The sequence below is a fragment of the Gavia stellata genome, unplaced genomic scaffold (assembly GCF_030936135.1).
Source record: "Gavia stellata isolate bGavSte3 unplaced genomic scaffold, bGavSte3.hap2 HAP2_SCAFFOLD_216, whole genome shotgun sequence".
NCBI classification, from domain to species: domain Eukaryota; kingdom Metazoa; phylum Chordata; class Aves; order Gaviiformes; family Gaviidae; genus Gavia; species Gavia stellata.
In genome coordinates, this window is record NW_026776974.1 from 69,996 (window position 1) to 82,164 (window position 12,169).

A 12,169-nucleotide genomic window follows, 5' to 3' on the forward strand; every position below is an offset into this window, starting at 1 on the left:
CCCCCAGTTCCCCTCTTACTGGGCCTTCTAGTTCTCCTTTTACTGGGCCTTCCAGTGCCCCTCTTACTGGGGGTCCCAGGTGCCCCCAGTTCCCCTTTTACTGGAACCCCAGTTGCCTCAGTTCCCCTATTACTGGGGGTCCCTGTCCCCTTTTAATGGGGGTCCCCGTTTCCCCCAGTTCCCTTTTAATGGGGGTCCCAGTGCCCCCAGTTCCCCTCTTACTGGGGGTCCCCGTTTCCCCCAGTTCCCCTCTAACTGGGCCTTCCAGTGCCCCTCTTACTGGGGGTCCCAGTGCCTCCAGTTCCCTTTTTACGGGGCACCCCAGTTCCCTCAGTTCCGCCCTTACTGGGGGTCCCCGTTTCCCCCAGTTCCCCTCTAACCGGGCCCCCCAGTTCCCCTCTTACTGGAGGTCCAGTGCCCCCAGTGCCCCTCTTACTGGGGGTCCAGTGCCCCAGTTCCCTTTTTACTGGAACCCCAGTTGCCTCAGTTCCTCTCTTACTGGGGGTCCCCATTTCCCCCAGTTCGCCTCTTACTGGGCCCCCCAGTTCCCCCCTTACTGGGGGTCCCCGTTTCCTCCAGTTCCCCTCTAACTGGGGGTCCCAGTTCCCCCCATTCCCCCCTTACTGGCACCCCAGTTCCCCTCTTACTGGGGGTCCAGGGCCCCCAGTTCCCCTCTAACTGGGCCCCCCGTTTCCCCTCTTACTGGGGGTCCCAGTTCCCCCCGTTCCCCTCTTACTGGGAGTCCCAGTTCCCCTTCTTGCTCCCTTACTGGGGTCCCAGTGCCCCAGTTCCCTCTTACTGGTCACCTTAGTTCACCTCTTACTGGGGATCCCAGTTCCCCCATTCTTTTCTTACTGGGGATCCCAGTCCTGCCCACTCTTCCCTTACTGGGGTTCCCAGTTCCCCTCTAACTGGGCCCCCCACTTCCCCCCAGTTCCCCTCTAACTGGGCCCCCCAGTTCCCCCAGTTCCCCTCTAACTGGGCCCCCCAGTTCCCCTCTTACCAGGGATCCCAGTGCCCCCAGTCCCCCCCTTACTGGGAATCCCAGTTTCCCCATTCCCACCCCCCCCGCCTGTTTTTTTTGGGGGGGTCTGGGCATTTTTGGGGTGTCTCTGCCCCCGGGGTTGTTTTTGGGTGTGTGTGTGAGGTTTGGGGGGGGTGACCCCAAACTGGGAGGGGTCAGTTTGGGGGTGGGGGGGGGTGTGCAGAGTTGGAGGGGGGCAGATATGGGGGGGTAGAATCTGGGGGGGCTTATATAGGGTTGGGGGGGAAACCATGGAGGTTTGGGGGGGGCTCAGCAGCTTTGGGGGGGCTTCTGGGGGGGGCTGCCCAGTTTGGGGGGGGGCAGGGTTTTTTTTTGGGGGGGGAGCGTACTGTGCTGCCCCCCAACTATTCTCTCTTCTCCCCACAGCCCAGAGGTCCGGACCCCCCCCGCCGCCCCCCGAAGCCTGACGTGAGCCCCCCCCCGCTTTGAAATCCCCCAACCCCCCCCCTCTTCCGGGGGGAGGGGACCCCCAAAACCCCCCCTTGCCCCCCCAAAAAATGGCCGACCCCATCATGGACCTCTTCGACGACCCCAATCTTTTCGGCTCTCGACCCCCTGACGGACGAAACCTTCGCCCCCCCCTCCCACGACCCCATCGAAGAAGCTTTGGGGTTTATCGGGGGCTTTAGACCCCCCCCCACCCCCTCCAGCCCCCCCCGAACCCCCCGTCTCCCCCCCCCCGAAGACCCTTTGCCCCCCCAAAACCCCCCGACCCCCCCCAACCCCAACTTCCCCCCGAGCAAGATGTCCTCAGTCAAGGCAACCCCTTCATGGGGGTCTCCGCCGCTTTGCCCCCACGCCCCTTCTTCGTCATCGGGGGTCCCCCAGCCCCCCAAAATCGTCATCCTCAAAGCCCCCCCGGGGGGGGGCGACGACGGGGGGGCCCCCCCAATCGCCCGCCGTCCCCCCGCCGGGGACGACGACGACCCCCAACGGTGGGAAGGTGACATTCGCCAAGGTTTTAACCGGCGCCCCCCAACTTCGTCCCGGCGTTTCCATCGTTACCGGTAACGCCGCCACCGTTTTAACGGGGAAAGTCACCCCCGCCGGAACTGGGGGGGGCCGCCGGGACCGCCCCCCCCGCCGCCGCCTGCCGCCGTTCACCGATTGGTTCAACGGGAAGACCCGTCAAACAGTTGGTGTTGCAACCGGTTAAGGCGGGGGGGGCCGGGACCCCCTAAAACCCGCCGTCACCCTCACCTCGGCGCCGGCGCAGGTGATGGGGGGGGGGCTGTGGGGTGCAAGGAGTTGGGGGTCGGCTCAGGGTGGGGGGTGGGGGGGGTCCTCGAAGTTGGGGGGATGTCGTTGGGTGGAGGTGTTTGGGGTTGGGGGGCTCAGGGTGGGGGTCTGAGGGGTTGGGGGGCTCAGGGTGGGGTGGTGGGGGTCCCCAAGATGGGGGGTTACGTCCCAACAGTGGGGTCCCCAAAGTCCGTGGGGTCCCCAAGATGGGGGTTACGTCCCAACAGTGGGGTCCCTAAAGTCGGTGGGGGGTCCCCAAGATGGGGGTCACGTCCCAATCATGGGGTCCCCAAAGTCCGTGGGGTCCCCAAGATGGGGGTCACTTCCCAACAGTGGGGTCCCTAAAGTCCGTGGGGTCCCCAAGATGGGGGTCACGTCCCAACCGTGGGGTCCCAAAGTCCGTGGGGTCCCCAAGATGGGGGTCACTTCCCAACAGTGGGGTCCCCAAAGTCCGTGGGGTCCCCAAGATGGGGGTCACCTCCCAATCATGGGGTCTCCAAAGTCCGTGGGGTCCCCAAGATGGGGGGTCACGTCCCAACAGTGGGGTCCCCAAAGTCCGTGGGGTCCCCAAGATGGGGGTCAACCTCCCAACAGTGGGATCCCCAAAGTCCCTGGGGTCCCCAAGATGGGGGTCACGTCCCAACAGTGGGGTCCCCAAAGTCCATGGGGTCCCCAAGATGGGGGTCACGTTCCCAACAGTGGGGTCCCAAAGTCCGTGGGGTCCCCAAGATGGGGGTCACTTCCCAACAGTGGGGTCCCTAAAGTCCGTGGGGTCCCCAAGATGGGGGTCACGTCCCAATCATGGGGTCCCCAAAGTCCGTGGGGTCCCCAAGATGGGGGTCACGTCCCAACAGTGGGGTCCCCAAAGTCCGTGGGGTCCCCAAGATGGGGTCACTTCCCAACAGTGGGGTCCCCAAAGTCCGTGGGGTCCCCAAGATGGGGGTCACCTCCCAACAGTGGGGTCCCCAAAGTCCGTGGGGTCCCCAAGATGGGGGTCACATCCCAACAGTGGGGTCCCCAAAGTCCGTGGGGTCCCCAAGATGGGGGTTACGTCCCAACAGTGGGGTCCCCCAAGATGGGGGTCACCGTCCCAATCATGGGGTCCCCAAAGTCCGTGGGTCCCCAAGATGGGGGGTCACATCCCAACAGTGGGGTCCCCAAAGTCCGTGGGGTCCCCAAGATTAGGGTCACCTCCCAACAGTGGGATCCCTGAGGTCCCTGGAGTTGGGGTCATGTCCCAATCATGGGGTCCCCAAAGTCTGTGGGGTCCCCAAGATGGGGGTCACCTCCCAACAGTGGGATCCCTGAGGTCCCTGGGTTGGGGTCACGTCCCAATCACGGGGTCCCCAAAGTCCGTGGGGTCCCCAGAACCCGGCGTCACCAACCCATAGCGGCGTCCCCGAGCTCTTGTGGGTCAACCTCCCCTCCCCGGCGTCCCCAAACGTCCCCTTCTCCCCGTTCCCGCCCTGATCCCGCCCCCTTTTTTCCTACAGGGCGAATCGAAACGCATCACGCTGGTCCTCCAACAGCCGCCGGGCGGTCCCCGCGCCCCCCGGCCAACGCCACGTGGTTTTGGGCAGTTTGCCGGGCAAGATCGTCTTGCAGGGCAACCAATAGGCCGCCCTCGGTCAAGCCAAAGGGACGCCGGGGTCAACCCGCCAAGGTTGTCACCATCCAACTCCAGGTTCAACAACCACCCGCCGGCAACCGGGTGCTCCCCAGAAGATCCAACTCCTCCAACAACCCGCCGGCGGGCAACCGGCTCCCGTGGCCGTCTCTTCCGTGCCGCAGGTGGTGGGAGGCGCGGGGCAGAGGTTGACGGTGCCGTTGAAGGTGGTCTTGCAGCCCCAGGTGAACGTCGGTGGGGTTTCGGGGTGCCGGGGCTGCGTGTGGGGGGGGGAAGTTGGGGTGTGGTTGGTGGTGGGTGCTCTTGCGGGGTTGGTTTTGGTGTTGCACCCCACAACGGTGCCGTTTCACCCAACTCTTGGTCTGGTGTTGCGCCCAAACTCTTGGTCTTGGTGTTGCGCCCAACTCTTGGTGCTGCGCCCAACTCTTGGTCTCCGTTGCACCCAACGTTGGTCTCCGTTGCGCCCAACGTTGGTCTTGGTGTTGCACCCAAGTCTTGGTCTCCGTTGGATGCAACTGAGCACCAAAACCAGGTGCAAGTCTTGACCCTGATGGCGTCCCAACCCTTGGTCTTGGTGTTGCGCCCAACCCTTGGTCTTGGTGTTGCGCCCAACGATGGTCTTGGTGTTGCGCCCAACGATGGTCTTGGTGTTGCGCCCAACCCTTGGTCTTGGTGTTGCACCCAACGATGGTCTTGGTGTTGCTCCCAACCCTTGGTCTCCGTTGGATGCAACCGAGCGCCAAAACCGGGTGCGAGTCTTGACCCCGGTGGCGTCCCCACCTTTGGATCTACCAAAGCTTGATCTCCGTTGCGCCCAACCTTGATCCCGCCTCTCCCAACCGTGGTGCCACCCCGATTTGTTTCGTCTCTCCCCTCAGGCGGGCTCATCTCAGGGGGGTTCTCCCGGTCTCTCGGTGGTGAAGGTCCTGAGCAGCAGCGAGGTGGCCGCCCTGACCGGCCCCGGTTCGCGCGGCGCTTCGGAGGAGAGCCGCAAACTGGAACACCAGAAAAAACAGGAGAAAGCCAACCGCATCGTGGCCGAGGCCATCGCCCGCGCCCGAGCCCGGGGCGAGCAGAACATCCCTCGCGTCCTCAACGAGGACGAGCTGCCCAGCGTCCGGCCGGAGGAGGAGGGCGAGCGCAAACGCCGGCGGAAAGGGACCGGCGAACGCGGGGGACCCAAGGAGGAGAGACCCCGCAAGGGGAAGGGTCAGGGTGGTTCCGGCAAGAGCAAGGGGCGCAGCAAACCCAGGTGAGGGCTCCTCGGCGCCAAAAAAACCCCGCGGGGTTCCACCGAATCACCTGGGAGGGGTCTGGTTGGGGGCGCACGTCCTCCTTGGGGCGGTCTTGGTCCCCGTTGCCCCCAACCTTGACCTGAAGCAAACCCCCCCAGAGAAGAGGTCCCCCTCGTCCCACCCATCTCCTAACCCCCCTCCCCCACCTCTCCCCGTTAGCACCATCACGCCGGTGGTGGGGAAGAAACGCAAACGCAACGCCTCCTCCGACAACTCGGACGCCGAGGTGATGCGGCGCAGTCGCCGCGGGACGAAGAAGAAACCAGCGTGCAGGTACGGAGGACGCTCGCCGGTTTGGGGTCGGCGCCATTTCGGCGGGGCGGGGTTGGAGGTGACGCGTCTTGTCCTCTTTTCCAGAAGCGCCGGTCGAACCGGCAGGTCAAGCGTAAGAAGTACACGGAAGATTTGGATATCAAGATCACCGACGATGAGGAGGATGAAGAGCTGGACGTGACGGGGCCGATCCGACCGGAGCAACCCCCGGTGCCGCAGCCCCCCGCCCCGGAGCCGGAGCCGGAAGGCGAGACGTTGCCCTCCATGCAGTTTTTTGTGGTGGGGGTCTTGGTTTTACCTCTCGGATGCCCTCCGTGGTGTCCGCCCCGATCTTCCTCTCCTTTTTCCGTCCCTTTCCATCGTCATCTTCCTCTTTTCTCTTCCCCGCCTCCAGGAAAACCCCAGCGAGGAGGACGCGGCCATCGTGGACAAGGTCCTCTCCATGAGGGTGGTGAAGAAAGAGGTGAGGGTCCCCCGCCCGGCAGCGGCAGGTCTTTGCCGCCGTTTCCCCGGCGCTAACGTCCCCGCCTCGTTTTCCGCAGCTCCCGTCGGGGCAGTTGACCCGAATCGGAGGAGTTTTTCGTCAAGTATAAGAACTAGTAGGTGACCGGATGCGGTGGGATCGGGGCGGGGTGTCCCCTGGGGTCAACGGCACCGTCGGACCCCTTACCGCCCGTCGGCGGGCTCTCCGTTGAGCCACGACGTTGGGTTGAGCTCTCCAAACCCAACGGAGGGGCGCGTGGGTGAGCCCAACGCCCACCGCCGTCAGCGGGGAGGTCTCCGTGATGCCTCTAGGACGGGGCGGGCCTCGAAGAAGGGTCTTTTTTTTTTTTGCCCCGGCGTCGCTTGAAAACGGCTTTACCGACCCCAAATGGCTTCGCCGGGGTGGGGGTTTCGGCCCGCGGATGTGACGCTTTGTCGCGGTCTCCCAGCTCTTATCTCCACTGCGAGTGGGCCACCATCGACCAGCTGGAGAAGGACAAGAGGATCCACCAGAAGCTGAAGCGTTTCAAGACAAAATGACTCAGATGCGACACTTCTTCCACGAGGTGCTGGTTTGGGGGCGGAGAAGGGATTTTTGGGGAGGGTCGGGGGCTTCGGGGAGACCCCTCACCGCTCCCCTTCTCCCTCCGATTCTCCCCAAGGATGAAGAACCGTTCAACCCCGACTACGTGGAGGTGGATCGCATCTTGGACGAGTCCCACAGCGTCGACAAAGACAACGGGGAGGTGAGGACGGGGCGGCGGTGGGCCCTCGTCCCCCCCCAAACGACGTTCTCCCCGTCACCGACACCCCCTTTTTGTCTCCGCCGCACCCGTGGTTGCAGCCGGTGGTCTACTACCTGGTGAAGTGGTGCTCCCTACCCTACGAGGACAGCACTTGGGAGCTCAAAGAGGACGTAGACGAGGGGAAGATCGGCGAATTCAAGCGTATCCAAGCCCGGCACCCGGAACTCAAGCGCTTGGTGAGCGTCCGCGTCCTCTCCCACCTCCCCGCATCCCCTCCCCCGCCCTCAATCCCGGCAGCCGCCGACGTCCTCTATCCGTTCCGCTCCCCCCCCAGCCCCGTCCCCAAGCCGGTTCCTGGAAGAAGCTGGAGCTCTCCCACGAGTACAAGAACCACAACCAGCTGCGCGAATACAACTGGAAGGGGTCAACTGGTTGCTCTTCAACTGGTACAACAGGCGAGTGGTGGGACGGGACGGAGGGGACACGGGGATGTTGCCACCGCCCCCGACCGCCAACCGGTCACCTCCTTCTCCTCCCCGCAGGCAGAACTGCATTTTGGCCGACGAGATGGGTTTGGGCAAGACCATCCAATCCATCGCTTTCCTGCAAGAGGTCTTACAACGTCGGTATCCGCGGTCCTTTCTTGGTCATCGCCCCGCTCTCCACCATCACCAACTGGGAACGGGAGTTCAATACTTGGACGGAGATGAACAGCATCGTCTACCACGGCAGTTTGGCCTCCCGGCAGATGATCCAACAGTACGAGATGTACTGCAAGGACTCGCGGGTAGGATGGTTTTGGGCTCCTCTTGGCCTCGGGGCCCAAAGAACCCCTTTCCCAAGGTTGGGGGACGAGTTTGGAGCCGTCTCCCCGATTTTCATCCCCGCCCAGGGTCGGCTCATCCCCGGAGCCTACAAATTCGACGCTCTCATCACCACCTTCGAGATGATCCTCTCCGACTGTCCCGAGCTGCGGGAGATCGAGTGGCGGTGCGTCATCATCGACGAGGCCCACCGCCTGAAGAACCGCAACTGCAAGTTGCTCGACAGCCTCAAGCACATGGATCTGGTGAGGGGTGGGGTGGGCGTGGAGAAGGCGGCAGGAGACGGGGAGAACCCCGACTCCTCTCCGTGGGGCAGAACGGGGTTCCCTGAAGGTGCGTGTGAGGTCTTGGTTGCATCTGGAGATGTTTGGGTTCATGAGATGCTCCAGGGGATGGTCCTGAAGGTGCGTGTGGGGTCTTGGTTGCATCTGGAGATGTTTGGGCTCATGATGTGCTCCAGGGGATGGTCCTGAAGATGTTTGTGGGGTCTTGGTTGCATCTGGAGACGTTTGGGTTTGTGACATGCCGAAGAGGATGATCCTGAAGGTGCGTGTGAGGTCTTGCTTGCACCTGGAGATGTTTGGGCTCGTGATGCGCCAAAGAGGATGGTCCTGAAGATGTTTGTGGGGTCTTGGTTGCACCTGGAGATGTTTGGGTTCATGATGTGCCGAAGGCGATGGTCCTGAAGGTGCGTGTGAGGTCTTGGTGCATCTGGAGGTGTTTGGGCTCATCCTGTGCTCCAGGGGATGGTCCTGAAGGTGCGTGTGACGTCTTGGTTGCATCTGGAGATGTTTGGGGTTCATGAGGTGCTCCAGGGATGGTCCTGAAGATGTTTGTGGGGTCTTGGTTGCATCTGGAGATGTTTGGGCTCATGATGTGCCAAAGAGAACGGTCCTGAAGATGTTTGTGGGTTCTTGGTTGCATCTGGAGATGTTTGGGCTCATGATGTGCCGAAGACCATGGTCCTGAAGGCACGTGTGACGCCTTGGTTGCATCTGGAGATGTTTGGGCTCATGATGTGCTCCAGGGGATGGTCCTGAAGGTGTTTGTGGGGTCTTGGTTGCACTGGAGGTTTGGGGGCGTGTCCCACGCCAACCCCGCCCCGAGCCCTAACGTTCTGCACCCCCTGGTCATCAGGAACACAAAGTCCTCTTGACGGGCACCCCCCTCCAAAACACGGTGGAGGAGCTCTTCAGTCTCCTGCACTTCCTGGAGCCCTCCCAGTTCCCTTCTGAAGCAGAGTTCCTCAAGGACTTCGGGGATCTCAAGACGGAGGAGCAGGTGAGGACCCGGAGGGGGATCCCCGACCCTTTTCCGGCCGCTTGGGCCCTGCCCGGCCCGCGGTGACTTCTGGCTGGTCCCGCCCGCAGGTGCAGAGCTCCAGGCCATCCTCAAGCCCATGATGCTCCGTCGGTTGAAGGAGGACGTGGAGAAGAACCTGCGCGCCAAACAGGAGACCATCATCGAGGTGGAGTTGACCAACATTCAGAAGAAATACTACCGGGCCATCTTGGAGAAGAACTTCTCCTTCCTCTCCAAAGGCGCCGGTCACACCAACATGCCCAACTTACTCAACACCATGATGGAGCTGCGCAAGTGCTGCAACCACCCCTACCTCATCAACGGTGAGGAACCGGCGGCGGGCGAGGCGTGGCGGGGCGTCCCTCCTCCTCCTCCCGCCGCCAGGCCGGACAACCTCGGGGCTCGCCGCCCCGGTGACGGTCCCCTCCTCCACCCGTCAGGCGCGGAGGAGAAGATCTTGGCCGAATTTCGGGAGTCTTGCCACCACCACGTGCCCCACGACTTCCACCTCCAGGCCATGGTCCGCTCGGCCCGGCAAGCTGGTGCTCATCGACAAGCTGCTGCCCAAGCTGAAGGCCGGCGGCCACAAGGTGCTCATCTTCTCCCAGATGGTCCGATGCCTCGACATCTTGGAGGACTACCTCATCCCAAAAGAGGTGAGAAGAAGCGGGACGAGGGGTGGGAGACCCTCCCGCCCACCCCGCGCCCCCTCACGCCGTTTCGGCGACCCCGTAGGTACCTCTACGAGCGGATCGACGGACGGGTACGGGGGCAACCTCCGACAAGCCGCCATCGACCGCTTCAGCAAACCCGACTCGGATCGTTTCGTCTTCCTCCTCTGCACGCGGGCGGGTGGTTTGGGCATCAACCTCACCGCCAGCCGACACCTGCATCATCTTCGATTCCGATTGGAACCCCCAAAACGACCTCCAGGTACTCGCCGGCGTCCGCTCCGCTTCGCCGTGGGTTCGGCGGCGGCTTACCTGACCCGCCGTCCTCTTCCTCCAGGCTCAAGCGCAGGTGTCACCCGGATCGGCAGAGCAAGGCGGTGAAGGTCTACCGCCTCATCACCCGTAATTCCTACGAGCGGGAGATGTTCGACAAGGCCAGCCTCAAGTTGGGGTTGGACAAGGCGGTGCTGCAGTCCATGAGCGGACGGGAGGGCAACATCGCCGGGGTAAGGGGTCTTCCAAGGGAAAAGGGGGCGCCAAGACCGCGGGGAATGGGTTCTCCAAGGGAAACGGGGCGTGAAGGTCTTGGGAATGAGGTTTTCCAAGGGAAGCGGGGCGTGAAGATGTTAGGAATGAGGTTTTCCAAGGAAAATGGGGCGCAAAGATCTTGAAGAAGGGGTTCTCCAAGGAAAACTGGGCGCGAAGACCACGGGGATGAGGTTTTCCAAGGGAAACGGGGCGTGAAGATCTTGGGAATGAGGTTTTCCGAGGGAAACGGGGCGTGAAGACCACGGGGAATTAGGTTTTCCAAGGGAAACGGGGCACGAAGACCACAAGGATGAGGTTTTCCAAGGGAAACGGGGCGTGAAGATCTTGGGAATGAGGTTTTCCAAGGAAAACGGGGCGTGAAGATGTTGGGGAGTGAGGTTTTCCAAGGGAAACAGAGCGTGAAGACTACAGGGAATGAGATCTTCCAAGGAAAATGGGATGTAAAGATCTTGGAAATGAGATTTTCCAAGGGAAACGGGGCGCGAAGACTGCGGGAATGGGTTCTCCAAGGGAAACGGGGCGTGAAGGTCTTGGGAGTGAGGTTTTCCAAGGGAAACAGGGCGTGAAGATGTTGGGAGTGAGGTTTTCCAAGGGAAACAGAGCGTGAAGACTACAGGGAATGAGATCTTCCAAGGAAATGGGATGTAAAGATCTTGGAAATGAGATTTTCCAAGGGAAACGGGGCGCGAAGACTGCGGGGAATGGGTTCTCCAGGGGAAACGGGGCGTGAAGATCTTGGGAGTGAGGTCTTTCAAGGGAAACGGGGCGTGAAGGTCTTGGGAATGAGGTTTTCCAAGGGAAACAGGGCGTGAAGATGTTAGGAATGAGGTTTTCCAAGGAAAATGGGGCGCAAAGATCTTGAAGAAGGGGTTCTCCAAGGAAACTGGGTGCGAAGACCACGGGGATGAGGTTTTCCAAGGGAAATGGGGCGTGAAGATCTTGGGAATGAGGTTTTCCGAGGGAAACGGGGCGTGAAGACCACGGGGAATTAGGTTTTCCAAGGGAAACGGGGCACGAAGACCACAAGGATGAGGTTTTCCAAGGGAAACGGGGCGTGAAGATGTTGGAAATGAGGTTTTCCAAGGAAAACGGGGCGTGAAGATGTTGGGAGTGAGGTTTTCCAAGGGAAACAGAGCGTGAAGACTACAGGGAATGAGATCTTCCAAGGAAAATGGGATGTAAAGATCTTGGAAATGAGATTTTCCAAGGGAAACGGGGCGCGAAGACTGCGGGGAATGGGTTCTCCAAGGGAAACGGGGCGTGAAGATCTTGGGAGTGAGGTCTTTCAAGGGAAACAGGGCGTGAAGATGTTGGGAGTGAGGTTTTCCAAGGGAAACAGGGCGTGAAGATGTTAGGAATGAGGTTTTCCAAGGAAAATGGGGCGCAAAGATCTTGAAGAAGGGGTTCTCCAAGGAAAACTGGGCGCGAAGACCACGGGGATGAGGTTTTCCAAGGGAAACGGGGCGTGAAGATCTTGGGAATGAGGTTTTCCGAGGGAAACGGGGCGTGAAGACCACGGGGAATTAGGTTTTCCAAGGGAAACGGGGCACGAAGACCACAAGGATGAGGTTTTCCAAGGGAAACGGGGCGTGAAGGTCTTGGGAATGAGGTTTTCCAAGGGAAGCGGGGCGTGAAGATCTTGGGAATGGGGTTCTCCAAGGGAAACAGGGCGTGAAGATGTTGGGAGTGAGGTTTTCCAAGGGAAACAGGGCGTGAAGACCACTGGGAATGAGATCTTCCAAGGAAAATGGGATGTAAAGATCTTGGAAATGAGATTTTCCAAGGGAAACGGGGCATGAAGACTGCGGGGAATGGGTTCTCCAAGGGAAACGGGGCGTGAAGATCTTGGGAGTGAGGTCTTTCAAGGGAAACGGGGCGTGAAGATGTTGGGAATGAGGTTTTCCAAGGGAAACAGGGCGTGAAGATGTTAGGAATGAGGTTTTCCAAGGAAAATGGGGCGCAAAGATCTTGAAGAAGGGGTTCTCCAAGGAAAACTGGGCGCGAAGACCACGGGGATGAGGTTTTCCAAGGGAAACGGGGCGTGAAGATCTTGGGAATGAGGTTTTCCGAGGGAAACGGGGCGTGAAGACCACGGGGAATTAGGTTTTCCAAGGG

General features: G+C 61.2%; 1 protein-coding gene across 1 annotated transcript in view; it reads left to right on the forward strand.

Annotated features, from left to right (window-relative positions):
• Window positions 1-1,542: 1,542 nt before the first annotated feature.
• The window catches only part of CHD8 (chromodomain helicase DNA binding protein 8), a gene marked incomplete at its 3' end in the record, with an annotated part of 30,558 nt that continues 19,931 nt past the window's right edge, over window positions 1,543-12,169 (forward strand). The window contains 36 exon segments of the mRNA XM_059835043.1: window positions 1,543-1,590; window positions 1,592-1,656; window positions 1,731-1,833; window positions 1,835-1,942; window positions 1,944-2,083; window positions 2,125-2,159; window positions 2,162-2,215; window positions 2,218-2,261; window positions 3,778-3,825; window positions 3,827-3,928; window positions 3,930-3,980; window positions 3,983-4,135; window positions 4,790-5,163; window positions 5,366-5,436; window positions 5,439-5,479; window positions 5,564-5,758; window positions 5,874-5,942; window positions 6,022-6,042; window positions 6,044-6,078; window positions 6,412-6,491; window positions 6,494-6,528; window positions 6,625-6,708; window positions 6,807-6,944; window positions 7,043-7,118; window positions 7,121-7,167; window positions 7,255-7,323; window positions 7,325-7,495; window positions 7,601-7,777; window positions 8,670-8,820; window positions 8,909-9,157; window positions 9,275-9,366; window positions 9,368-9,480; window positions 9,561-9,603; window positions 9,605-9,712; window positions 9,714-9,773; window positions 9,850-10,011. Of these exon segments, the coding sequence (XP_059691026.1) occupies window positions 1,543-1,590; window positions 1,592-1,656; window positions 1,731-1,833; window positions 1,835-1,942; window positions 1,944-2,083; window positions 2,125-2,159; window positions 2,162-2,215; window positions 2,218-2,261; window positions 3,778-3,825; window positions 3,827-3,928; window positions 3,930-3,980; window positions 3,983-4,135; window positions 4,790-5,163; window positions 5,366-5,436; window positions 5,439-5,479; window positions 5,564-5,758; window positions 5,874-5,942; window positions 6,022-6,042; window positions 6,044-6,078; window positions 6,412-6,491; window positions 6,494-6,528; window positions 6,625-6,708; window positions 6,807-6,944; window positions 7,043-7,118; window positions 7,121-7,167; window positions 7,255-7,323; window positions 7,325-7,495; window positions 7,601-7,777; window positions 8,670-8,820; window positions 8,909-9,157; window positions 9,275-9,366; window positions 9,368-9,480; window positions 9,561-9,603; window positions 9,605-9,712; window positions 9,714-9,773; window positions 9,850-10,011 (3,612 nt within the window).